This window comes from Equus przewalskii, chromosome X, assembly GCF_037783145.1.
Source record: "Equus przewalskii isolate Varuska chromosome X, EquPr2, whole genome shotgun sequence".
NCBI lineage: Eukaryota > Metazoa > Chordata > Mammalia > Perissodactyla > Equidae > Equus > Equus przewalskii.
In genome coordinates, this window is record NC_091863.1 from 108,315,929 (window position 1) to 108,342,707 (window position 26,779).

The 26,779-nt window shown below is 41.0% G+C and overlaps 1 protein-coding gene and 1 non-coding gene across 10 annotated transcripts; both read right to left on the bottom strand.

The window, feature by feature from the left end:
• Nucleotides 1–2,557: 2,557 nt before the first annotated feature.
• PABIR2 (PABIR family member 2) lies at nucleotides 2,558–26,068 on the bottom strand. Of its 9 annotated transcripts, none has more exons than XM_070606303.1 (11): nucleotides 25,906–26,016; nucleotides 24,887–25,129; nucleotides 22,624–22,702; nucleotides 18,591–18,647; nucleotides 18,246–18,289; nucleotides 18,107–18,161; nucleotides 17,738–17,839; nucleotides 17,345–17,430; nucleotides 16,193–16,254; nucleotides 12,946–13,042; nucleotides 2,558–5,278 (listed from the first exon to the last, which is right to left on the bottom strand). In XM_070606303.1, the coding sequence occupies exons 2-11, from the start codon at nucleotides 24,982–24,984 to the stop codon at nucleotides 5,134–5,136; spliced, it is 825 nt and encodes a 274-aa protein (XP_070462404.1). In that variant the 5' UTR covers nucleotides 24,985–25,129; nucleotides 25,906–26,016; the 3' UTR covers nucleotides 2,558–5,133. The 9 variants fall into 9 exon arrangements, with proteins under 9 accessions (XP_070462404.1, XP_070462403.1, XP_070462407.1 ...); XM_070606302.1 differs by having other exon boundaries at nucleotides 16,193–16,257; nucleotides 25,906–26,004; XM_070606306.1 differs by having other exon boundaries at nucleotides 2,558–4,345; nucleotides 16,193–16,257; nucleotides 25,906–25,989.
• LOC139081209 (small nucleolar RNA U109) lies at nucleotides 9,817–9,956 on the bottom strand. Its single transcript, XR_011536334.1, has one exon. It is a non-coding gene; the product is annotated as a small nucleolar RNA U109 (small nucleolar RNA).
• Nucleotides 26,069–26,779: the final 711 nt, after the last annotated feature.

Sequence of the window (26,779 nt, forward strand, 5' to 3'; positions counted from 1 at the left end):
GAAGTCTCTGGGGGCCTCCTAATTATCAGATCCAACGGAAGTTTCAGTCCTCATCTTAAGTGACCCTGGAGACGACTCCTTCCTTAGCTTCACTGATACTGTTAGCTGCTTTCTCCAGGTTTTCCTCCTACCTCTCTTGCCACCCCATCTCTCCTTAACCCTGCTCTTAAATGCTGATGCTTGTCTGGATTTTGTGCTAAACCCTCTTCTCCATACAATCTGCCTGCTGATGTCTACATATATGGCTTCCACCTACATAAGCTAAAGACTCTCAAATCCTAAAAGACCAGGTGTGGCCTTTGTTTCTCACTCCAGCCTCATTTCTCAGACTAGCAAGCTGCTTGAGATACTTGTGAATTTCTGTGATGGTGCCTTGTTCTTTTCTTGACTGTATCCTATTTCCTTCTACCTGACTCCCACCTCCACCTCAAGTTTGTTCTTCAAGATCCAGCCTCAGTGTTACTATGTCTTCTGGGAAGCATTCCAGAAGCACTGCCCAGGTTATGTTGGGTGCTCTCCCTCTGTGCTCCCCAACAGACTTGAATCAGTACTTCTAATGATCGGTGTACTTCTGTTTATTCTGCTAGGCTGGTCTTTGAAGGCACAAAGTTTATCTGCATTTACAGTTCCCAGGACAGAGCTCAATAAGTATTTGTTAGATTGATGAATATATGAAATCCCCGAGCTGTGAACAGTTAAACCCAGAGAAAGAGGAGCATAGGGGTGGTGGCTGGGGTTGTGTGCACCTGGGATATTTAAAACGAGTATTTAGACCCTCTTCCCTTTCCCTTCCTTTTGTAGAGGCAGTCATGGCTGGCGGGGCCGGAAGGACATCAGGGTCAGAGCCAAAGAGATGGCTGGGGCTGAGGAATCAGCCAGCGTAGCAGGGTCAGAAACTGGTCACGTACAGGGGAAGTGAGCAATTATATCAAGGATAAAGAAAATCAGGTTTGATGGGGCCGGCCCTGTGGTGCAGCGGTTAAGTGCGCATGTTCCGCTTCAGCAGCCCGGGGTTCATTGGTTTGGATCCAGAGTGCGGACATGGCACCGCTTGGCACGTCATGCCATGGTAGGCGTCCCACATATAAAGTAGAGGAAGACGGGCACAGATGTTAGCTCAGGGCCAGTATTCCTCAGCAAAAGGAGGATTGGCACCAGTTCGCTCAGGGCTAAACTTCCTCAAAAAAAAAAAAAAAAAAAGAAAAAGAAAATCAGGTTTGTAACTCTCAGAGAATGTAATGTTTGTAACTGTCAGAGTTGTAAATATGGATAGGGTGGATGCTGGAACGAACCCTGTGGGGTTGAACTGGAATCAGGTACGAGTTTGAACTCACGATTTTTAACAGATGAACAGATATAGGTATGTATGTATCTAGACATATACATGTAATCTCTCTGTGCTGAGAAGGCCTTTAAACCATCACCAGTAACAGAACAGGACACCACGTGCCTCCTGCAATGAGATGTTGAGAACATGGCGTCACATCTGTGGTATTTCTGCCCAAAATGCATAACCTGAATTTAATAATGAGGAAACTCCAGGCAAACCTAAACTGAGGGACATTTTTAAAAATAACTGGCCAGTACTTTTCAAAAACATGAAGATCACAAAAGAAAAGACTGGGGGACTTCCAGATTGAGGGAAACCAAACACACATAATGAGCAAGTATAACACATAATCCTGGATTGAATTCTGGGTCAGAAGAAAAGATACAGATATTTTTTTCCTTTTGGTAAAACAGCATTATTGGGAGCACAGGAAAGATTTGAATGGATCTGTGGATTAGATGGTAGTTTTGTATCAAAGTTAATTCCCTGATTTTGATAGTTGTAACACGGTTATGTAAAATGTCCTAGTCCTTAGGAAATTTACACTGAAGCATTTAAGGATAAGGGGGTATCATATCTGCAGCATTCTCAGATGGTTCAGAAAATATGTGTACACATGCATTTATATATACACACATGCACATACACACACACACACATACGAGAGAGAGACAGAAATGATAAAGCAAATGTAGTTAAATGTTAACAAGCGCGGAACCTGGATGAAGGAGACACAGACTTCTGTGGGCAAATTCTTACAACTTTTCTGTAAGTGTGAAATAAAATATTCATATGTTTTTAAAATGCTGAAAAGAAAACTGAGTGTTTACAACCTGAGTCATATATAAAAGGCATTTAGTTTTTGCCTGTCTACCCCTCTATCTTGTTCTAAAAACAATTTAGAGTCTTATGAATATGTAAAAATAATAACAAGATAAAGTAAATTGGAAATAAGTAAGAAATATGTGTGGTCTTGGCAAGAACCTTCGACATTATCAAATTCTACAAAATGTTCTTTAAAATTTGACAGATCGTGTGGAGAGGTTTCTCTTTGTTTTGGGAAACAGCCCAAACTTCAGTACAGCTGTTAGTGCTTTTGTGGTCCTGATGTCCTTTGATTCCAAACTTGACTGCAATTAGACACACAGATTGCAATACTGAGATATGGAGGCAGAAAATAATTACTAATAAATAGAAAAGAAATAGACTTTAAAAACTTTTACAGAATTTTATGCATGTGTACACACTTTATTAAATTTGCATTCTAAGATATACACAAAGTCAGCATTTCACAAAACTTCCTATTATTCCAAAAGCAATTATCGTGAAACACAGTGATTATATAAGTCAGTCAAGCAAAAAAAGCATCTATAGGATTTTCTTATCATATCGTCTCTTGTACTTGTTTCCAAATAGAAGCCTGACATATCATATAATATTAGAATAGGAAGAGAGAATTTTAATTTATAACAATGATCACTTTTCAAATATTAGACTTTATATAAAAATAAAGTGGTACTGTCAACAAAGCTCATCTGAACATTAGCATCTCTATCTTTTATTTATTTCAAAACAATTCCTGCACAAACTTAACTTTCTAGTCAATTTAAACAACAAAAATGAACCTTGGTTTAAACAATAAAGTGAATCATCTTGCCTCCTAGTTCTCATACTACTGGAACAATTTCATTTTCCTGTCCCAATTCTACCCCACCACTGAATTTCAAAAATAAATTTAAATATCATCACATTCCAAAGGTTATTTCTTAAAGAGTCCTAAATTAGAGCCAAAAAAGGATGGCCAAAAGTGTCCCTTTAAGGCAAAGAAGACAGTAGAGCAAAGGTGGATAAATATCCTGTAAGATAAAACCATCTCTCAGTATGACATAGGCAGCAACATCTTAACATGGTTCTTTCACAAACAGAATAAATACACTGAATACCATCGAAATAATTTTTCTTTACGGTGGCATACTAGGGAACGATCTTCATAATATATACATTTCTGTTAGGTTTGAAAGATTATGGACTTTGCATAGGTGAAAGCAATACAAGAAATAAAGCCATTAATGGCCATTATGGCGGTTATGACGATTTAAAACCAACAACACATCTGATGCTGTAACAGAACCACTTACAACAAGCTAAGGAAAGCGCTCTCATGACTCAAAGAGAATAGGTTTCCCTTCAAGCCACACAGCATTACTAGCCTGTGAGTACCCGCAGCACATCATATTCCTGTAACGTTCAAGGATCTTTGCCTTCAAAAGACACAAATGCAGTAGTTTTCTTTTCTTACATTCATTTAAAAATGGAATAGTATGATCCTAGTAGGCAAATTTCATATATTAAATACAGACAAGCCAACCATGATGCCTGAACACTAAAAAAATCTATCACAACAGACATTTCTACACACTTTTAAATAATAAATAACACAACAATAGATTACACTCAGGTTTTTTAAATAGCTCTGTCAGGATTTTCCTCTTTTAAAAGTTAAATAACTTATGGTACCTCAGACTTACTATCATGTACACTGTTCACAGCTCAAACAGCTTCTTAAAAAGCAGGATGCACAATAACATTGACTTTTTCAGCTCCTAAAAGCTTCCTCGTAAATATTCAACTGCCCTTACTATAAGGCAGCGTGAACAGGAACTGGATTCTGATTCTGGTGGCAACACGTAACCAAAACACAGTCGGCGGCACCACTCACCACATGACAAAACGAACGCATCCAATGACAAAAAGTAATTGGCAAAAAGCAGCAACTGAAACAGTATGTGGCAATCACACACATAGAGCCCCCTTGTCTATCCTACATCATGGTACAGATCTTTATGACTATACCCCAAGGCGCCTCAGGCCCCACAGTACCACCCAAGACAAGCTGTCAAGCTCCATGTATGCTTTCCTACACAGTGGTTTGTGTGTAAATAACATTATTCATTCATTTGTAGATGCTCCACACATCTGGTCAAGGCAGGAATTTCTTCTCCTTGATAACACCACCTAGAAACATTAACAATATTTTATATATTCCTTAGGGCAACAGGTTTGGGGAGAAAAATGTCAACTGTGGTAGCTGAGTCATAAGAATCTGTGGTGACTAATCCAGGCATCCTGTAAGTCCATTTCCATTCTCGGCACTAAAATCAATCCTCATGTCAGACACTCCAACAGCAAAGAAGCGATATGGATAGTAATGAAAGCAACTATTTCTTCCCCTCTGTGAGAAATGGCAAGTAAGCAGCTCAAACAGGAAAGGGAAACAAAATAATGTACTTTAAGCTGATGCAGAAAAATAAAAATTTGATAATCGAAAGCAATTCATCTATTACTGTGAAATAAAGAGGTTTGAAACTACGTAGTCAACAGAGAGCAAAAACAAAATCTCTCAAGCAAGAGAACTTCTGATCAACTCTAGCTGTCATATCAACTGTTGGAAAAAAGAACCATTATTGAAAATACATTATCAGTGCTTTCCTTAAACATATAGACTCTAAAATAGGTGCTCTTTGAGGCACTGAGAAAAAAATATATATTCTCTAAGCAATCAAAAGTGAGTATTTGAGATTTAGTCACTAGATCTAAAATGAGATCAGCAAAGAGACATAAGTAAGGTCACTACACTCGTAAAATTGAACTTTAGAGAAGAGAGATGCCAAAAAAGAACGGCATCAAAGAGGTTTCAATCTGTAACACTTTAATCCTCATTATGGATCAAAGTTCTCTGCGTTCCTCACTGAATATTTTATGTAGGAAACAGCAGTTAAAACACTGAATCAGAAATAGGTAAGTCACTTGGGTGAGAGATCATCCATCAAGATGAACGGAGAGCATGAATTGGAGCATGCTACTGGAGACTCTGCGGTTGTGCTGCCTTTAGCCAGTGAGTCTGAGGATAAGCCACTGCTGCTACTACTGCCATCCAAAATATCTGAACTGAGGACAAAGCAAAAAGAATTATAAGCAGATGCATCTATCAGGGTAAAGGTAAACATAACATGCAACAACACAGTTTCAAGAACTCACAAATCAGTACAGCATTTGTAAATAATAAAAAGCATAAAAGCAACAGCAATGAAGTACATAACGTACGATATTCGGATACCTGCAAAAGGACAAAGTCACGGAAATCCCAAATAAGACACTCAAGGCTCTGTATCACCTGAGTGTTCTCCTGGAGGCACCAGAATGTCCAACACACAATAAGCACTCCTCTGCACAGGTCAGGGTTTTCATGAGGGACTTCCCTTACCCTCCGCTCAAGAGATTTCTACCCTTACATTTATTTTCTTATCTTCCCATCAGCCTCGGAGTAAGAGGAATGGTTCCTCATGGAGGGGCCTCGGACCGTCTGAAGCAGTCTATCAAGTACACTGCTGCACGGTTCCTCGACTTCAGAACAAAGTCTCTCAACTGCTCGAGATTTCCCACTTCCCCACTGCCAACAGGCCTTCACTTCAAACATTTTCTTCTAATTTCCCCCTCCATTATTTGCCTTTTATATTCCTCTCATTTTATGAATTTCTTAAACTGTTTCCTTTCCTCTTGCTTTCAAAACCTAAAGGTCTCTCTGCTATCTCTAAAGACTCCTTTCTTTGATGCCTTTAGTTACTATCCAGTTAACCTTCTAAAGAAATGCTCTATATCTATGGACTCAATACTTTCGCAGTCCATTGCTCTCTAATCCCGACAACTGGCTTCCGCTCCCATCCTTTCACTAAAACTCCTGATCTGGGCATCAGAGCCTCTATAACCCAGCCCAGGGACACCCTACTCACCCAGCCCAGGCCCTCACAGCTCCCAACAATCACTCCACCTGCCTCATAAGTCTGGCTTCATATTTCAGCATTCACAATTAAAAGCCTTCACAATCTGGCAGTAGGCTGCCTTCCTAGTTGACTCCCATCAATCCAGCATATAAGCTCTATGTTCTACATTTGGCCCAAATCCACTCATTCATTTATTCTAATATTTACTGAGTACCTGCTAAGTTCAGGGAAGATGCTGGATATTAGAAATACAATGGTGTATAACACAGATATGGGGGCTGGCCCTGTGGCCGAGTGCTTAAATTCATGCACTCCGCTTCAGTGGCCCAGGGTTTTGCTGATTCAGATCCTGGGCGCCGACATGGCACCTCTCATCAGGACACGATGAGGCTGCGTCCCACGTGCCACAACTAGAAGGACTCACAACTAAAATATACAGCTATGTACTGGGGGGATTTGGGGAGAAAAAGCAGAAAAAGAAAAAGATTGGCAACAGTTGTTAGCTCAGGTGCCAATCATTAAAAAAAAAGACAGATGTGGTCTCTGCGCTCATTGAATTTACAGTAGAGTGCAGGAGACAGACATTTAAATAATCCTGCTAATAAACACAGAACTATAACGTGATCAAAGCAATAAAGGAAGATACAAGGGGCTCTGAGAGTATTTAACTTGGGTAACCTGATCTAATTTGGAGGTATAGGGAGGACTGAGGCTCCCCCAAAAGGATATTTAAGCTGTCATCTGAACGATGAGTACGCATTAACTAGGTAAGGTTTGGGAGGAAGCAAGGGTATTTCTAGAAGCCAAAAGCAGGCTAGTGTGGCTGCAGTACAGAGTAAAGAGAACACGGTGAGAGACAAAGCTGGAGAGGTAGTCAGGCAGTTTTAGGATATACACAGACACACTTTTTATTTTTAAAAAGGAAACAAAGCATAGAATTGGAAAAGAAATTATGAATCAGGAAATATGAGTTCTAGTTTAAGTATGTCACTAGCTCCTCTCCAAAAGCCCATCCTGGTCTAACGTGCTCTGAGGCTAAACATTATGAGTCTCTAGTATTATCATTTTTATGAATTTCCAAGTTAATGTATTTCCAGTATTAAGCAACCTAGGGTACATTTGGAAGTTTCTGGGCCCCGTACCACCCTCAATGAAATATAACTTTTTCCCCCCTGCTTCGCTTCTATTTTTCTTCAAAACGTCATTTCTTTCTACTGCCTCTGGATTGTTTTAGGTGGAGACAGAATACAAATAGGCTTTGGAAAAGTAAAAATAAAAATGGAAACAGTATACGCCACAGTACTCCTACTCTACACTCACTGCTGTCAAATGCATCATTAATAATAGCCCTTTTAAGTAAGAAATTCGGAAAATTTAGCTGGTTCTGGTATTTCTTCAACCAAATGGCAAAATGGGTCTAAACTATGAATTATTCAAACTACTGAAAGTTGCACAGATAATCTAAGACATTGGAAAATCAAAAGACCTTTATATTTCCCTTTGGAACATATGTGATTTTTCCTCCTGCAGCATTTTGCCTAGACTAATATTAAAATGAATTTACTTTCCCAAAGCACATATTGGCTGGGCAGCCGAAGGACACGCTCTGTGCTACTTGGCAGGAAGAAATAGGCTTAGATTAAAATTTGGCCACCAAGCAGATAATCTGAATATAAATAAAGACTTTCTTATCCCAACCACTAAACCTATAGTGAGCCCTAGTTTAAAAGATTCCATTTGTAATAAGACCTGTTTGCTTAGGTGAATCTTGTATTCACTCAAAAACACAGAACATGACTCATGCAGAGAAATCTGTCATCTAACACTATTGGTTACCTTAAGAGAAATAAGCTAATGGGGAAGTTAGCAAGAAGTTACCAAGAAAAAATATATAAATCTGAACATTTCATATCTTTTCAAGAATTTCTTCCCTATTATTAAATATAAACATATATAAAATTTTGTTCATTAACAGAAAAATAGCATACTTACATTTAGTCTCGAGTGCAATTTAGATTCAGAACTTGGTAAACCTTTAACCAGACATTTCACTAAACTAAAATCTAGTTTCTGTCCTAACTAATCTGGCACTACTACACGTGGTTATGGAAGCAGAGATTAAGGGCCACAAATTACCCACTGTTAGTATATCCGTGTAAAACAAGATTTACGGGATTTTTTTAACCCATAGAGAGGTCACCGGATAAAAGTGATTTTCACAGTGTCTGCTATTAAACCTTCCACCAGGGCTTCAAAAAGCAACAAAGTATGTTCCAATCTGAGGTTCTCTCTTCTTTCTTTCCTAGCTTAAGCTCTGATGGAGGTGCTAATGAGGCTTAGGTTGATGGCCCAAAGCCAGACAGTGGTAGGGAAGCAAAGGACCTGGACAATTCAAGTTGAATATAGGAGCACATGAATCAAAAATGAACTAATTCATCCCAGCCACTGAATACACATATTGAGACAATATATAAACCACACAACCAAAAGTACTTGTGACCGTTAAAGTAGCGCCCTCTGTCTAAAAAGACTAAGGGTGAAAGAATAAGAGAATCATTAAAACATTCAAATGATAACAACAAAACTAGGATGGCCAGTGTGACTCGTGCTATCACCTCATGTGGTTGAGCCACTTAGTGCTCTGTCCAGTCAATAAAATGGGTGCCATTAGATTAATGGCAGGCAGGTAAATGCACTAGAAATTAGCCACGGCCCTATCAAGCCCAGCACAGATTGTGGCATAAGGTAAGACTACGCAGCATCCTCCTATCCCTTGGTGTAGGTTAAACTGATCCATAGGGTATCTTCCCTGGTCTCTACTGTGTTACCTTAGGAAGGCCCAGCATTATCTTTCCGTACAACCTCCAAGTTTTTTTTTTCCTGCTTTTCCTCCCCAAATCCCCCCAGTACATAGTTGCATATTTTCTTTTTAGTTGTGGGTCCTTCTAGTTGTGGCATGTGGGACACCACCTCAGCGTGGCCTAATGAGCGGTGCCATGTCCGCACCCAGGATCTGAACCGGCAAAACCCTAGGCCGCTGAAGCGGAGAGCAAGAACTTAACCACTCGGCCACGGGGCCGGCCCCAACTTCTAAGTTTTTAAGATCACACGTTTAAATATGATCATTTCCATAGTCACCTTGGGGAGAGGAGTTTAAAAGTATCTGCACCAATGTCTAAGCTGCTCACATAGACATCTTCAAATTACATGTCTACATTTCTATTATTAAATACATTATGACTAAATCTTATTCTTCGTACATCACACATTCACTATGAAATTTTCTTGGCATGACACACATAACATTAAAAATAATGTTACAGGGGTCGGCCCCGTGGCCAAGTGGTTAAGTTTGCGTGCTCCGCTGTGGCGGCCCAGGGTTTTGCCAGTTTGGATCCTGGGCACGGACATGGCACTGCTTGTCTGGCCACGCTGAGGAGGGGTCCCACATGCCACAACTAGAAGGACCTGCAACTAAGATATACAACTATGTATGGCGGGGGGGGATTTGGGGAGATAAAGCAGGAAAAAAAAAAAGAAGATTGGCAACAGTTGTTAGCTCAGATGCCAATCTTTAAAAAAAACCGTTACAGTCACTAAGGTAAATCGAATGAAAAATGTTAAAATAAAACCATAAAGGTTAAATTAGCAGTCACGTTAACAGTGATGCACTGGGCAAGAAAATTCATGGGAGACTTTTTCCTTTTCTGTAAGAGCAAAAGACTACCACTTAATCTTCACTACATGGTTAATAGCCCTGAAAACTCCTTGATTTTCTATAGCATGCCACAGGTAGTTTTATTCCCAAAAGGAGGAGGAGAAGAATAAGAGTTCCCAAGATGCAAAAGAATCAAAGCCCCATGCAAAGATGGATCTCCAGGCTATATTCAAACTCTTGATGTTCACACGGACTAAAGGCGGAATGACGTAATTCGTGCAATATTCCCCAGATTTGACTGGCAAAGATTTCAGAATTTTCACTTAGTAAAAAATATGACATAAGGAGTAGACCTACTATTTCTTTGGGCAGCAGTTGGCACACTGGACACAAACTCCAAATGAGTCCATAATCAAACTTCACATTTAATTTCTACTTCAAAGACGTCAGATTTTAAAGATGATTATGTAGTATATAAACTTTAGAGTTTGTTTTTTTTAAGATTTTATTTTTCCTTTTTCTCCCCAAAGCCCCCTGGTAGTTGTGCATTTTTAGTTGTGAGTCCTTCTAGTTGTGGCTTGTGGGACGCTGCCTCAGCGTAGCCTGATGAGTGGTGCCATGTCCGTGCCCAGGATTCGAACCCATGAAACCCTAGACCACCGAAGCAGAGCGTGCAAACTTAACCACTCGGCCACGGGGCAGCTATTTTCTTTGCAGGGTGGGGCAGGGAATAAACTATCATGATTTAAATGATAAGATAACATCTACTAATGACCTGATACTTTTTCTGCTCCCTAAATGGTATAAAACTTGTTTTCCTTAGTTTCGTTATCAAGTAGATTGCTATCTTTGGCAATAAAAACCAGAACACACCTAGTTCCTGCCTCTCTCCTCATTTCTAAGAATATGGATGTCTGATCAATGAAACTGCATTAAAGAGACAGAAAAAAAGTTTCTGTGAAAGCAGGATCCAATTTTTACATATCAAGAATAACTCATATTTAAAATCTTAGTTGTAGACATAAATGTCAGCAATATTAGTATACAAGGTATCCCAAAAATCTTAGTGCAATTTTAAGCTTTAACATCCTCAGAAGTCCAGATACTACAAACTTACTAAAAACATCATTTGAATGTTTAATTACTTAAATATCGTTGATACTTAGTTTTGTGAATTTTGAGTAATAAATTTCTTTTTAACATATTACTTAAGCCATATGTTGGCTTGCTTGCACTCTATGAGCGGCTGTGAATAAAGTAAACCTGTCCAGTGTAAGGCAAAACTTTTTGTGGATATGGATCAAAAACATCCTTCATCACCAATGTCGATGTTCCCCGGGCTCTCATAGGCAGTGACAGGTCTATGGAGAATGGGAGTGGTAGCAACAGAAACAGAAGCCTCGCCACAGCCACCACCATCCACAGCTCAGGTTGTGCTGCTCAGAGGAATAAACGTCTGAACGAGGGGAGAGGACCCTTGGTAAATACCATACCTTCTCTTTCCTTCCTTCTTTATTCGTATGAACTGTTTTATGGCATCCTGCATAGTCAGCCTAAGGCAATATTTGAAAAAAAAATCACCTCACCTTGTATGTTTTCAGCTTGGCAAAATGCCTTCGTATCTTTTACCTAACTTGGTTACTTCGTTAGTAACTGGGTAAGCAGATCTATTTATAACGTCATGTGCCTATATTAAAACACACTTTACCATAAAAGTGATATGCAGTTTCCACTAAGTATAGAGTTTCATCCTCTAGTCCTCTTGACAAGCTTGACAAGTTTTCTCTTTGCAATCATCTACATACCTGGAAAGGCACTCTGTACCAAAATTAGCACACTGAGCTACCAAGGACAGAGAGATGAGAAAGACTGTAGGGCTGAAAATAGCTAGAACAATCTAAAAGGCATCTGTTCCAAGGTTAGAACAGTACTGATCAACGAGTCTAATAAAGTAGAATAATACGCGACTTCTTGGTCAACTAGAAGTACAGGTTATCCTACACAAAACAATGAATAAGTGACTTGGAAGGAAGGAATCATCAATCTTGATACCGTATGAGTGTCTTACACAATTCTCCCATTTAGAGGGCACCATCCTTTTATTTTTATTTTATCTTTTAAAGATTTTATTTTTCGTTTTTCTCCCCAAAGCCCCCCGGTACATAGTTGTGTATTTTTAGTTGTGGGTCCTTCTAGTTGTAGCATGTGGGACGCTGCCTCAGCATGGCTTGATGAGCAGTGCCATGTCCGCACCCAGGATCCAAACCGGCAAAATCCTGCGCCGCTGCAGCGGAGCATGTGAACTTAACCACTTGGCCATGGGGCTGGCCCCGATCCTTTTATTTTTAAAGTGAATGCCCTCGTGAGCTCTTAAGATAGACCTTCAGCTATAAAACTCAGGGAAACAAGTTCTGAAAGGCACTACACAATTGTGTGTACAGCACGGGTGCTCAGTGAGTTCATCAGAATGTACTAAAAGATTTCAAAATATCCCCTAGCCACTGCTACTATCCTTTCCCCTTCCTTTCAAAATGTATGTCAGCATCCAAGTGCTCAACTTCAGGGACTGGAAAAGAAGTGAACTCTAGCACAAAAACACTAAAGGGCCTTAAGTTGGACACCTAACCTAGGAGGAGTAAGACTAAGAAACATGTGAACAGACCACAGGAATCAGGAAGCGTTACCATAAAAACGAAAGCTTAGTTACTATCGTGACGGAATACCCCCAAATTTTCAAACAGATTTTATAAAACAGATAATGCCATTTACAAAATGCCATGCTTAAGAGAATGCTGGTATGCTCTGCTAAGTCAAAAGGGGGTAATACAAAACGCAGGCAGAGCAGCTGCAGTCGATGCACGTTACCCACAGCAACCCAGGAACTTTCTCATGCCATCCAGCTGTTGACACTCTCCCATACCGTTAGCATCTACTGAGAAAGGCTGACCTGACGGGAGCTAGGAACGAAGGTAAAGGTGCCAAAAAAATACAAAGGAAGCACTCATGACTTTCAAATGATCTGTGTGTTCACATTATCTACACCTCCATGGAGATTTCCCCTCTACGGAGCACAATAAAAACTTGAATATATTTTAAATGGACCAATATACTTTCAATGTGGCTCTTTTTAAATGGATCATATCCTAACACCCTTTTGATTTCATGTCATTCTTTACCATGAACTGAGATCAGACAACTGCGCAGCCTCCGGAGACAGCATATTGGTAGTGCCTTGGAAGAGCCTCTTAGGCTGGCTTTCGGTCTCCATTTCACCTACAACAGAAAGACAGGATGGCGCTGTAAAACGATTTTACAGATACAGGCCTAGTGCTAAAATGGGGTAATCTTTGTTTAACCAAGGCTCAGAATACGTCTTCAAGCCATTACTTGAAGGCTATTTTTCTTTTTTTTTTTTTGAGGAAGATTAGCCCTGAGCTAACTGCTGCCAAGCCTCCTCTTTTTGCTGAGGAAGACTGGCCCTGAGCTAACATCTGTGCCCATCTTCCTCTGCTTCATATGTGGGACATCTACCAGAGCACGGCATGCCAAGCGGTGCCATGTTGGCACCCGGGATCTGAACTGGTGAACCCCAGGCTGTGGAAGCGGAACGTGTGCACTTAACCGCTGCGCTACCAGGCTGGCCCCTGAAGGCTATTTTTCCACGTGCTTTAACGTGGAAGAAATATACTTCCACAGAACCTCAACCAAAAAGTCAGCAGCCCTAAGATTATCTGTAGCTACAGACACAGTCAAGTTCTTTAAAAGAAGAGTAAAACACCGATGGCATTAGACAGAATGAATCAAAGCTAAGCATAGTAGAAATAAAGTATCCCCAAACAGCTGAAGGCCCTAGCAGATAATCATTTATGCTGGACAATTAGTAAAGACTACTGATTTTACATATTTGAATATCAGAACACTTCCTGAGTTGAAGTTAAATTGGTTAAAAAGCATGCAGTCTGATAAAGAGCATATACATCAAAGGTTGCTTTGGGCTACTTAGTGAAAATGAAGATTAAAAATGTAAGTTTGCAATTGGGAGCTAGGACACTAGGAGATGGGCAGATGGAGAAAAAGAATTAGGGGTCGATGGGAGTGGAAAACAGAGAAGAAGACCAGAGAGAGAAGGTGCTCCCAGGTGTTCCTCTGAGGCAGACTCTGATGGCCTAGTGTCTTAATAGGACAAATAAAGGCTTTCATTATCTCAACAAAAAAAAAATGTAAGTTTGAAAGCACATCTGTAACTGACAGCAGTTTTTTTTTTTTGAGGAAGATTAGCCCTGAGCTAACTACTGCAAGTCCTCCTCTTTTTTGCTGAGGAAGCCTGGCCCTGAGCTAGGATCCGTGCCCATCTTCCTCTACTTTATATATGGAATGCCTACCACAGCATGGCATGCCAAGTGGTGCCATGTCCACACCCAGGATCTGAACTGGCGAACCCTGGGCAACTGAGAAGCGGAACGTGCGAACTTAACTGCTGCGCCACTGGGCTGGCCCCAACAGCAATTATTAATCAACTCAGAAAATTGCTATTGTACTGGTGACCTCAATCCTATAGATTTTCTCATAACTGGTTAACAGAAAAACTTTGCATCAATAGGAATAATGCTTAACATTTTAGCACTAGAAGTGCAGACTCACAACCGCAGATTAGACAGAAAAAGCCCGCTTCCAAAGAAGCTATGATTTACAACGTGCACACACCTTGGGTTTGAAGCTCTTTATCTGAGCCTTAGACGGAATATTAAAGAAAATTTAATTCATGGGCCTCACTATACTCCACTAGGAAATTAGTAATTATGAACTTAAACTTGTACAAGATTCTTAGTGATGGAAAAAGATCAACGAAGAACGAATGCCACATTCATTTTTTTCCATATTATCAATTAACTCATATTATCTTTCCTCTTGAGCTATTCCGAAAATTGCTGAAATTCAGGAAAGGTGGTATTTTTATTTGCTCTTCCCATACTTTAATATGCAGCTTTTAAAAGGTGCTGCCATCTTTCAACTCCACCTCATCAGCAAAAGGCTTCAGCCCTTTTTAGCAAAGAACCCCTCCATCTGCTGGTATATTTTGGAATAGCCTTGAAACTAAACAACCATACTAATTACACTTTCTGCAATTTTGTTGCAACTTCCTGCAACAAATTTAAAATTAATAATAATAACAACAATAATAATAGCTTTAATTCCCCTGTGTTATTTTCATGTAATAGCTCCTCAGAAGGTTCTTAGGATTGTAAATAATTCCTTATAGCATTAAGGAAAAAGGCTATTGGTTTATAAAATAAAATGTATTCACTAAATACAACTATAGTCACTGTATCAGGATCTATTTTCCAATCACACCATCTTTAAAGTCATGTGAATCATAGTACTTTTTGAATCTGTGTATCACTGGAAAGTTTGTACCAAAGCCACAAGCATCTGTTTACCTAACATTAGGAGATCTGATTTGTTTACTGGCCCTGAAGGTGATCTGCACAAAGAAATCACTTACTGAACTGCTTTTGGAAAATTTTTGTTAAAACTCTTATTTAAAATGCCATCCAACACTTGCAACTATGTGGTCACAGCCCCAGGAATAAGGACTAAACCGGTGTTAAATTTCTTCGCCTTTTTTTTTTTTTTTAAAAGATTGGCACCTGGGCTAACAACTGTTGCCATTCTTTTTTTCTTTTTCTGCTTTTATCTCCCCACCCCCGCTCCGTACATAGTTGTATATCTTAGTCGCCCATCCTTCTAGTTGTGGCATGTGGGACGCCGCCTCAACGTGGCCTGACGAGCAGTGCCATGTCTGCGCCCAGGATCCGAACCCTGGGCCACCGCAGCGGAGCGCACGAACTTAACCATTCGGCCACGGAGCCGGCCCCTCTTTGCCTTTTTTTAATAGACTCTATCAGGCCCCCTCTATAAGCATCCAAAACTAGCATTGAATGAGATCATTTTAGTTTAGTGCTTTGTGGTTCAAAATAAGGTAATTAAGAGAGCATCCCATTATATCAAAAACCCTAAGGAGACTTGAATATAAGGCAATTCTCTTTCCCGAGGTGTAATTTGGTGGTGGCTTGTATTTGAGTATACAGCATGTTTACAGACCTATTTGCTATGACATAAGCATTTATTTCTGCAACATATCAACTTGCATCTCTTTTATATTCAGATCACTGAGAGGCAAAATTTTTGGAATATATATTGATAACATGAATATATGAATAAGATTTAGTTATGAAGTGTAATAAAATATAGACAGTATCAAATAACTAATTTACAAAATCTGGAATCAGTAAAGCACACATTGGGAAGAATATTTCACATTTCTTTAGAAAAAAGGAGTCATGCCTTGAACTAATTTCAGACAGAAATTCTAATTTGTAATTTAAGCTCGACTAGGTTTAACATCAGAAGCGTGACACTTACCTTTTCTTTTAAGAGGACCAAGAACACTGGGCCTAATGCACTTGACTGGACTCTGACTCCTCCTGCTTCAAAGAATAAACAAATGAGATGACTTGAAATACTTCTAAGATGCAAGATAAATATAGCCCACCAATAAATCAATAAAATTGACAGTCATATAGGGAGAAATGGAAAATGCCTGTGTTGTAGGCTGAGTAACTGATATACCAATGCATGATCTGACCTAGCATATGGCAATCTCGAATAACATGGTATTTTAAGACTTTTTTTTTTTGGAGGAAGATTAGCCCTGAGCTAACATCTGCTGCCAGTCCTCCTCTTTTTGCTGAGGAAGACTGGCCCTGAGCTAATATCTGTGCCCATCTTCCTCTATTTTATATGTGGGATGCCTGCCACAGCATGGCTTGATAAGCAATGTGTAGGTCTGTGCCTGGGATCCAAACGGGCGAACCCCAGGCCACCAAAGCAGAGCATGTGAACTTAACCGCTAAACCACTGGGTCAGCCCCTTAAGCTATTTTTTCATTTTTATTTATTTCTTTTTTGAGGAAGATTAGCCCTGGGCTAACTACTGTCAATCCTCCTCTTTTTGCTGAGGAAGACTGGCCCTGAGCTAACATCTGTGCCCATCTTCCTCTACTTTATATGTGGGATGCCTACCACAGCATGGCGTGCCAAGAAGTGTCATGTCTGCATCCGGGATCCGAATGGGTGAACCCCGGGCCGCCGAAGTGGAACATGCAAACTTAACCGCTGCGCCACCAGGTCGGCCCCCCATTAAGCTATTTTTAAAAATCATTCTATAAGACAAAATATCCACGACAGTTTTAAAACAAAGATAAACCTTATTAAAGTTATTTGGATTTGACTGGTTTACAATCTTAAATTTTTCCTTATCCTTATAAAGGATGTGTGTGTGTGTGTGCGCGCGTGCCCTCTGAATATAAACTGGCACTAAGTCTCAAAAAATGAATCTGGTGAATTGTTAATGGTAGAATATACGTGGTAGGCATATGGACGTTCACTGTGAAGTTCTTTCAATTTTGCTCTCTGTTTGGAAATTTCCGGAATAAAATGTTGGGGAAAAAGTTCATCGAAGAGATAAATTTCATGAATAGCATTTCAACCATACTTACAAAGCAGGTTCACTTACCTGGAAAAGCGTCTCGGACTGGGAACGGGACTTGGTGGCAGCCCACTGCTGCTCACGAACATTTGCAAGGATGGTGAAAAACATTGCTAGAAAAAACATATTTAATATTGAAATAGTTCTAGTGCTCAGATTTCCAATAGGTTCTTCTCAAAAAGGCAGAAACAATATCCTTAATGTTTCCTAGCTGTCTATATATATATATATATATATATATATATATATATATATATATGAGAGAATATACATAGTATTTTTTTTTCAAATTACTATCATAGACTTTCGTTAATTTTCCTTCCAGTCATTGGCTTCTTTAAAAGTGAGGGGATTCCTGTGTGTGTTTTAGAGAGTAAACGGCTCAGTGTAAGAGAGTTAATATCTTGCTAACAAGCCTACCTTTCCAAATCCTCTGGTGGGTGATGGCGCCGGAGACACTGGAGTGAAGTCAATCCTTTTAGGAGAATACAATTTCTCTGGCTTGTCAAAATCACTATCACTCTGTAAACATAAAGTGTTAGCTCCTCATAATTCACAATTCAGCACATCACAGCGCTTCTTTACTACTCAAACACGCCTACATTTTTAGAGTACAAATGTACAGACTCTAAAAAGTTGCAATCTAATATTCTGGTGGAAAAGCAGAGATCAGCAATGAACAGAACTTTGGAAACAGAAGGGTCAGAAGCGTATGAAAAAATTAATGAAGCCAACGGACAACAGAAAGGTTTCTAGAAAATAAAAAGCAAGCAAACGTGAAAACCTTACCAGGCTCAAGCTCTCATCCCATGACTGGCTTATCTGCATTGCTGTTTGCACTTCCCTAAAACAAACAAAAATGAAATGCCATCAGTGCTCACAAACAAGGCATACATTAGGCTATGCCCTGTTCTTGTGAAGCACTCACCTTTCGTGTGCAGTTTCTCTGTTCATCATATCCATGCCTTCCTCCTGCAAAGACAAATGTGCTGAAAACATAATATTTATCCACACAGTTCTCTATTTCAAAGACAATAAAAAAGACTTTTCTACTTCATCTGACATAATCAAAGTAAAGCAGAACTAACATTCGAAGATTGTCACCCATGCCACATCTGCATTTGATCAGCATACTCAGAAGCATTTTAATCTGTCTACAACTAGCCAGAGTTGCAGCCTGATTCATTTCTAATGTCGAAATCTTCACAATGAAAATAAAATCAATATGTCAAATTCAGAAAGTTGTAGATCTGAGCTACGAAGTACAATTTACCCTTTTGATCTGATGTAGTCTGCTGCTAGGAACGCGATTAGGTGAGGATGACAGCAGCTGGAAAGAAAAAATCAACATTTACTATTTTCTGAATCACAAAGTAGCAGTCTGTTGTGAGTACCGGTGTACAACCTCTTCTCGGATAATTTTTCATATTCTTCTTAGCAACCTAGCTCTTTAAATCACTGAACATCAACGCACTAGAGGCAGTACATTCAGTCTTTAGAAAGTACACCAGGTGTCCAACCTCAAAGCACCATCTGGCGCTAGACACACACTGACTTTAACACTTTTCCCAAATGAACGCAGAGCTGTGTACGTTTATGTAAAAAAAGACTCCAGGCCTTGGAAATATCCATTACCCCACTTACCTAAAATAAGGAACTAGATAAGAAGGGAAAGAAAAAACTGATTTACTCTGTTTTATTATCAATGTAGCAACAGAGGAAGACAGGCTAATAAGCTCAGTCTAACATTTCGACTATGATTAATGTTCATCGAAAATACTTTAAAACTGCAATAAGGAGATCTGGTTTGCATGATCTAAATTAGTTCTAAAATGTGACCACTAACACACAAATCAACACAAACCTTACTAGTTAAGAAAAATCAATGTGGAAGGCAAGGTGTATTTTAAAAAATAACTGCTGCTTTTCCTTAGATAATCATTTTTTAATAACACAAAGCTGAAATGATTTGGGGGCCAAATCACGTTTCTTCAAGATAATCATAATCTGATCACAAAATGTAGAAAACAATTCCTATCAAGAGATTTTATAGGGTTCTAATAGCCATAATGTAAACAACTACTATTTATTCCCTGATGAAATGCAGGTGAATTGGTAATACTAAAAAACCAAGTAAGACAATTATCCTTTTACAAGTTGTCCTATCCTATAAAACCTTTTCGAATATTAATGTAGTGAGTAGTATAAAATGGTAATAAACTGTTCTAAGTTTTTTAGGCAAAGGCTAATTCAGGTATAATTTAAAAAAATTATCCACTGAAATATGAGTTTACCTCAAAAGATATCCCTTCATTACCCACCCCTTTCTTTTACTTTTTCCTCTTCTAGGCTGTGAAAAGAAAAGAAAAACTTTACCAGTAAAATCCTTTTAAAAGTTATTTTTTTCCATTATGAAAGTAACACATTTACTGGTGAACTCTTAATAAGGTCATTTGAAAAACGCGAAGCTACTAGGCAAGTAACTAAGGCAGGAAACACTCTAACAGCACAACGTGAAAGACAGTATGGATGTGTCTGGCAGAGAACAAAAGAAACCCCAAAGACAGTGAAATAATCAGGAAAGCCAAAGTAAGTATTGCCAAAAGCTGATTGCAGAGAAAGTCAGAAATTTAGATGCTGTATCTACATGACGTACAAGTTGTCAATTTTAGACAGAGTGGAAAGTAGACTCAAAAGAGGGACAGAGAGGAGCAAAACTGTCGAGTACCAGAAACAAGAGTAACGAATAGGCTGAGAAAGAAACCAAGAACTTCAAAGAGGTGCTGGTTAGTGGTGTTAAGTAAAGCAAAGAGCTCAAGCGGGATAAGAAAAGAGGCCCCTGACATTGGAAATCAAGTGGGCATTGGTGACTTTGGCAAGAGCAGTTTTTAATGGAGCGGTGGTAGAAGTAGCGAGATTACAAACTGGCTGAATTGTCAGCAAGAAATTAGGAGACGAGGAATTAGAGGCAGTTGAGTGTAGATTAAGTTTTGAAAAGGCTCGGAGAGAGGAAAGGAAAAAAGGGAAAGAGAGGCCCATGAGAAAAAGAATAGTTAGTGTTCCAGTTATTAGATGTGTGAGTCGGGAGAAGAAGGTGGGGGGAAAAGAGCCAGTGAAGAAGAGACATTTTAAGGAGAAGAAAGTTGACATTTACAGAAGATAGGTGCCTGCCTTCTCTGTGAAGCGAGAATGGTCATCTGCCGACAGGGAAAGGTGGTGAGATAGGAAGCTTGCAGAGTTTTTAAAAAAAGATTTAGAATATTGCTTTGGAGAACAGCATGGGGCTGGTGGCACCATGAACCCAACATACCCAGAAAGAATTTACCTTCTGTCCCTTCAAACGGCCAATTCTTTTCAATCTCCCTGATCTGTAATAAAGGCAACACTTTTCCCCTGGTCACCAAGAAACAAAATTTCAGTCACTTTGAGTCCTCCTTCTCCCTGCCTTTACATCCAATCAGTTGTCAAATCAGGAAGACTCTACTTCTGCATCTCTCTTTCATCAGTCCCTCCTTTGTGTTTCATTCACCAACACCTTACTTTCTGCAGGTTAATTTGGGACACAGGTAAGTGTATTAAGATTTATAGAGTACACTGTGATATAATGTTTTTGATGTCATCAATATTATGATAGAAGCACCCAAAGGGTGCTGTGGAAGGCTTGCCAAACCAGAAAGCTGGAAAGGAGAAGGGGATGGGATGAAGGAGAGCCTAGGGATCAACAAAGAGCACTGAATCAACATGGCCCCGGCAGCAAACTAGGTATTTCAGGCAGCCAGAGCAAAGGGTATTTGTCAGGCAGTTGGGAGAGGTGAGCCTAGAGAGAGTTGATAAGAATCTTCACATCTTAGAAAAGAGCAAAGTGAAGAGTAGAGAGGCAAGTTCATTTTCCCTTTGCTATGCTATTGGTATCAGAAACATAGCTGTGTAACTTGTAGAAACATTTTTCACATATTTCAGCAAAAATAAGTAGTTGTATTTTCTAGCATCCTCAAAGAAGGAGGTAAAGCGAAGCAAATCTCCAGATAGCTGACATTTCCCCCTTATTTTTAGTCAGCTGGATATCTTTCTTAAAAGTGTTATATTTTTCCCTTTCTTAAACAGATTTTACCAAACAGAATGGCACTGGAACACCTCTATTCCAGTCCCAGCTCTGGCACTTACTAACTGTGTGATTCTGAGCAAGTCACTCCTATCGGCTGTCTTAGCTGCTGCCTCTTTTAATTGGGAAAAACATCTTTTGCCCTGCATACTTCACAGGGGATGCTATGAGAATTAAACGTGTGAAAGTACTTTGTAACATGAAAATACCATACAAGTGTAGGTATGACTATAATTTAAGAAAAGGTTAATGACCCAGGTCTCCTTAAGAACATCAATTATCTTCCGGTTCTATGCCAGTGACACCCTCAGGGTCTATTAACAGGCTCTTAGGCCTTAGACTAAGCCAGAGACTAATTTTTTAAAAACCTCTGTCTACTTTTCAGTGTTCCCCTCTCCTCCCCCGCTAGCAGCTATCAGTACACCTTTAACCCAGATGTACCTCTTCCAATTTGCTGCTTCTCACACACTACTGGGTTGGAAGCTTATTATTACTGTGCATAAATTTTACATGATTCAGGGGTCAGAAAGACTCTCCTATAAATAAACTGATGAACCTTTGTGCGCAGACTATGGAAATCTAGTTCAGCCATTTAGAGGTCTGTCTGCTTATATTTCAGATGTCTTCGAGAGAGCTGCAGCTACTGGATAAGTGGGCTCCACATGGGAAGTGCTACTCTATAAAAACCTCAGCATAATTTCTCCTAACATGACCAATGAATGAGGGGATCCCCGACAGCTCTGGCTAGATGGAACAGTCACAATCAGCAACTCTACTGAGACTATAAGCACAAGCATATGAAAAGAGTCTTTGGATAAACAGCACTGTCTAACAGATAAGTGGCAGAAACACATACTCTGCTACCATTAAAGTGATTTTCGCATCCAAGGACAAATAAAGACCCCAGTTCTCAGCTATGACTAGAAGTTAATCCTGACTTATCTCACAACCATGATGCAAGCAGTGACAAAAAACAATGAAGGGTTCTTAAAAATACAAAGTCCCACAACCAAGAAAATTTTTAACCAGGTCTCCTTTTGCACCAAAAGCTGAAAACGGCCCCAGCATAAGCGATAAACAAGATAAGGAAGATATTCTTTTCTTTTGTAAACAATTGTGCATAGCATATCATCTTAAGAAAGAACTACATTTGGAAGTGTTTCCCCTAATCCAAACCACTAAGGATACTTACTTCTATACTTACCAAGTTGTGACGGCTCATGATCGTTGTACTATTCCTCCGAGTTCTAAATGTATAAGGTTGAAAAACCTGTGAAAGGTCACTGAAAAATAAAAATAAAGTTATTAATGTCTCCTCATTTAAGATATCCTTTGGCTAAATTAAAACCAGTTCTCTAGTTAACAATGAAATCGTCAATGGCTCCTCATTCCATACAGTGAATAAACTCCTCACCGTCCTTGTCAGAGCTTCTCCAGTGGTGTGCTGTGGGTTACAGGTTGGCTGAGATACTGATCTCCTCCGTGGCCGGGGGGGCAGCAAGGAGAGGTATGGGGCGGAGCTCCAGGCCAGTTGCCTCCAGCTGTTTCTGGCCAGAGCTCACGCCCCCAAACCGGTTACCACCAGACACCAGCAGCCTCATCTGTTTACCCCAGGGGATCTGCGAATGTTACTGCTTTCTGTGTGGGCCATGACGTGAGAAGAGCTGGGGGTCCCTCTTCTACAATATGAGCCCCATCAGCACGTCTCACACTACTGCCCTAAACGTGTGTTCTACCTTCGGACCCTGCAGTTCAACTGAATAAACATACCTGGTGTTTTGCTCATGTTGCCCCTTCTGCCTCAAATGCCCTCCCTCCCACCACTATCAGTCGAAATCCTTCCTCTCCTTCAACACCCATTTCAAGTGCCATGCCCTCCATGATGAAGCCTCTCTTCATTCCGCAAATCTAATGCAGTCATTCCCTCCTTTGAACCCAAAGGGCACGATGGGAAATGAGATGCTTCTTGAGACACTGACTTTACCTTTTATTAAAGAAAAGCATGCATGTGTCTCAAACCCCTTGGTAGAGGTGTTGTGCTCATCTTTGTATAAAATCCCTGCAGTGCCTAGCAGAGTACCATGCCCATGATAAGAGGTCAAGAGGATTTTCAGGATTGAACTGGATCGGGCTTCAAGGGACCACTGAGATCACCTAATCCAGCCCTCCTAAATTTTAATGAGAAAACAGAGACTCAGGAAGGCTAAGTGACTCATTCATGATCAGAGCCAGTCAGGGAGAAAATCGGGACTGGGCCTGGGCTCCTCACCCCTTCTTCTGTCACATCATGCTCCCTTTCAAGTAATTACTTAAATCGTGATTCAAAACACAGTATGTTATTTCTACAACAGTCTAAATGCAGGTCAACAGGATTGACTTGTCCTTAGCAATTGCTTGCTTACCAGATTTAAAAAGACAACCAAAAAAGACCAGTTCATTCCTACAGTATCAAAAATAAATGTAGAACTGAGGATAGCATTAGGAAAGCAAAGTCACTCCATCAGCCCCTCAGTTTCAAAATTTAATAAAAGAAAGAGTCAATCCATTTTTTCCCCAAAATATGGATATTATAATCAGTTAGCTAGACAAGAATTACCTCTTTCTTTGCCTTCCCTGTGCTTGATTAACGTTTTTGGCTAACTCTATTCCCATCCCCTTATTTGGACTAATTCCATTTCTACAGGGTCGCACAAATTGGCTCTCTACCTAAGATGAATTATCTACTGATAAAAGTGAAATGTAATAGGCTCAGGAGGTCTGCCAACCTATCCTTCACTATCGCACAATTCTACCTTAAAATAGCCTCTCTGGTGACTTATTCACATGAAAACACAAGACTCTACCACTAAAATTCAAGGGTCAATTCTTTCCATTGTTTTCTAAAATCTGTGTTTTCACTGACCTAAGCTACATGCCACCCTTCTTTTCCTATTCACTGGAATGCGTTTTAGGCAGTTTTAGGATCTGAAAACATTACAGCAAATCTGAATCACTTAATATGACATGAACATGCCATTTAATTACAAGTTATTAGATAAATTGTGATTTATTAAAGTAAACCTCTGTTAATGCCAGAGTTCCTAAACTGAGCTTCGAAACAGCAGCTCTTAGAGACAGGTGTCAAGTTGCAAGTCTAGTTCCAGGGGCTTCAGTCTGACATTCAGTAGTGTAAATCAGGCAGGGCAAGCAACTTGTTATAAGAGCCAGAAGCTTCTTGTAGTTCCTTTTAAAGTGGGCCGACAGAGCCCCAGGAAGAGAGGGGCCGTTTTCCCCACACTGCTCAGAGTTTGGGGTCAAACTTTCATTCCACCTTGGGACCCAGGTCACTGTCAAGCAAACACACGCCCAACCCCTCAGTTTGGAGCGTCCAAACGACCTCCAACTCTCACCTTAGAGAAGGAAGACTGCTTGCAGGGGGTCGAGGAGCCCCTGAACGCCTGTACTCCATCCTCCCCAACCCTGCTCACCTGAGCCCATGGATCAGGGGAGCGCTGTTGGATCTTCTCAGGGTGGCCCCATCAGATGTGTCAGGCTCAAAGTCCAGCTCCATTTTCTCCTGAGCCATGTCGAAACTTGCAGCCAGGCACAGCGGACAGTGCTCGGCTCCTGGTGCTTAGCTATGGACTCCCAAGACTCTCACTGCAGGACTGGGCTGCTGGGGACTGGCAGCTGGGGGCGGGGGCTAAGGGGCGGAGGCTTAGGGGCGGGGGCTGGGGCGGAGAAAAGCAGGAGAGGAGGAAGAGGAGGAGGAGGGAAGGAGGATGAGGATGAGGAAGAGAGGATGACAGTGAGAAAGGGGAGGAGGAGCGAGAGCTTGTGGTGGAGGGTGACAGAATAAAAGAAGAGGATGAAGGAAAGACAGGGATGAAGGGAGGAGGGAAAAAAGCAAGAGGGAGGGAAAAAGGATAGATGGAAAAGCAAGAGTACAGAGAGGGTCAAAGGAGGAGGGCAGAAGGGGGCAAGAAAGAGAAAGATGGGGGAAAGGAGGACAGAGGGGAAGGAAGAGGGCAAGGTGGAGGGAAAAGAGGAGCACGGGGGAGGGAAAGAAGGACGAGGTATGGGGAAGAGGAGAGAGGAAGGAGAAGGAGGACAGAGGGAGAAGAGAAGGAGGGGGAGGAAACTAGGCAGCGGCGGAACTCATGCTGCTATCTTTCGGCCAACGACCTTAAGCGGGGCCGGGCTACAGACGCCGCGGCTGCCCGGGCAGCGCTAGCACGGAGGAGCTGACAATCGGGCAGGGCCCGGCCAGACGGCCTCGGCGGCTCCAGCTCTCCATGCTCGGGGCCCTGGTCCAGCCCCCATGCTCCGGGACCCGGTCCCGGAGGCTCCTCAGCCCTGCGATCGGTGGTTCCCTCCCTGCCCCCTCCCCGCCTGGAGGACAGGTTGGGGGTCCAGCCCGTCAGCTGCCGCTGCAGTGCCTCCTCTTCCTCTCTTGGGTTCTAATGGCCCGGGGAAACCCCTTGGGGCCAAGACCGAAATCTACAACCTGCCGCCTCTTCCGCCTCCCACGCTCCAAAGCGGGAACCTCCGCCGGGCCCGGTCTTCCGCGTCCGGGCACCCATCTGGTCCTGCGCACGCGCGCGGCAGCCGCGCCAATGGGCCCACGGACACGGAGCATGCGTGGGAGCCCCGCCCGGCAAACCTCCTCCAAAGGGGAGGAGCGTTTCCAGGGGGCCCGGCGCCTTCCTCGATGGCATTGGCCCGGGCACTCTGGCGCCCGATTTTAAAAAGAGCCAATAGTATGGAGACACTGAAGCACCATCTTTCAAGCGGAGTTTGGGCCAATATTCAAGGGAAAAAGAAACACTTTTTTTCATTCCCAATTTGTATGCTCTCACCTCTGTGATCCCTGCTTATTTCTTAAATCCCTCGATTTTGTTGGTCTTTGTCTGCAGGGGCCGATTTCTTATTCACATCATCCATTTGGATGCACTAGGCCAAAAGGAAATGAAAAAACACAAACAATGGCGTAAAAATAAAGAGAATCTCCAATGAGAGTTCATATATCTAGTGAGAAATACTCATCTCCATTTTACAAGCATCTTTAGCTTCAACAAGACGTATTAGGAAAAGTCCTGAAGAACAAGTAGCAGAACCAGATTTTTTTGTCTTTCTAGGATTTACGGAGACCCTAACAATCAGGGTTCAGCACGTGAGACCTGGAATTATTTATTTTATTTAACAAACACCTAAATAGCAGTTACTGTGTGCTAGGTACTATTCTAAGAGCTCCAGAAATGTTAACTCGTTTAATCTTCACCACTGGAATGACCCTGGGAGAAAATGGCCATTGTATTGTGTTAATCATACATAGGTAGAAAGTACAGGAAATTTAATAATTATAAAATTGGTTTCAAAAT

Bases quoted from the DNA above. Each gene is read 5' to 3' on its own strand.
- PABIR2 (XM_070606299.1), bottom strand. From the start codon at position 24,984: ATGGCTCAGGAGAAAATGGAGCTGGACTTTGAGCCTGACACATCTGAT. The intron at 18,162-18,245 runs GTGAGTGCTTCA...TGTTTGTTTTAG, and splicing joins AGAGAAACTGCACACGAAAG to GGAAGTGCAAACAGCAATGC. The intron at 5,279-12,945 runs GTAAAGAATGAC...CTTTGTCCTCAG, and splicing joins TTGTCTGATCTCAGTTCATG to TTCAGATATTTTGGATGGCA.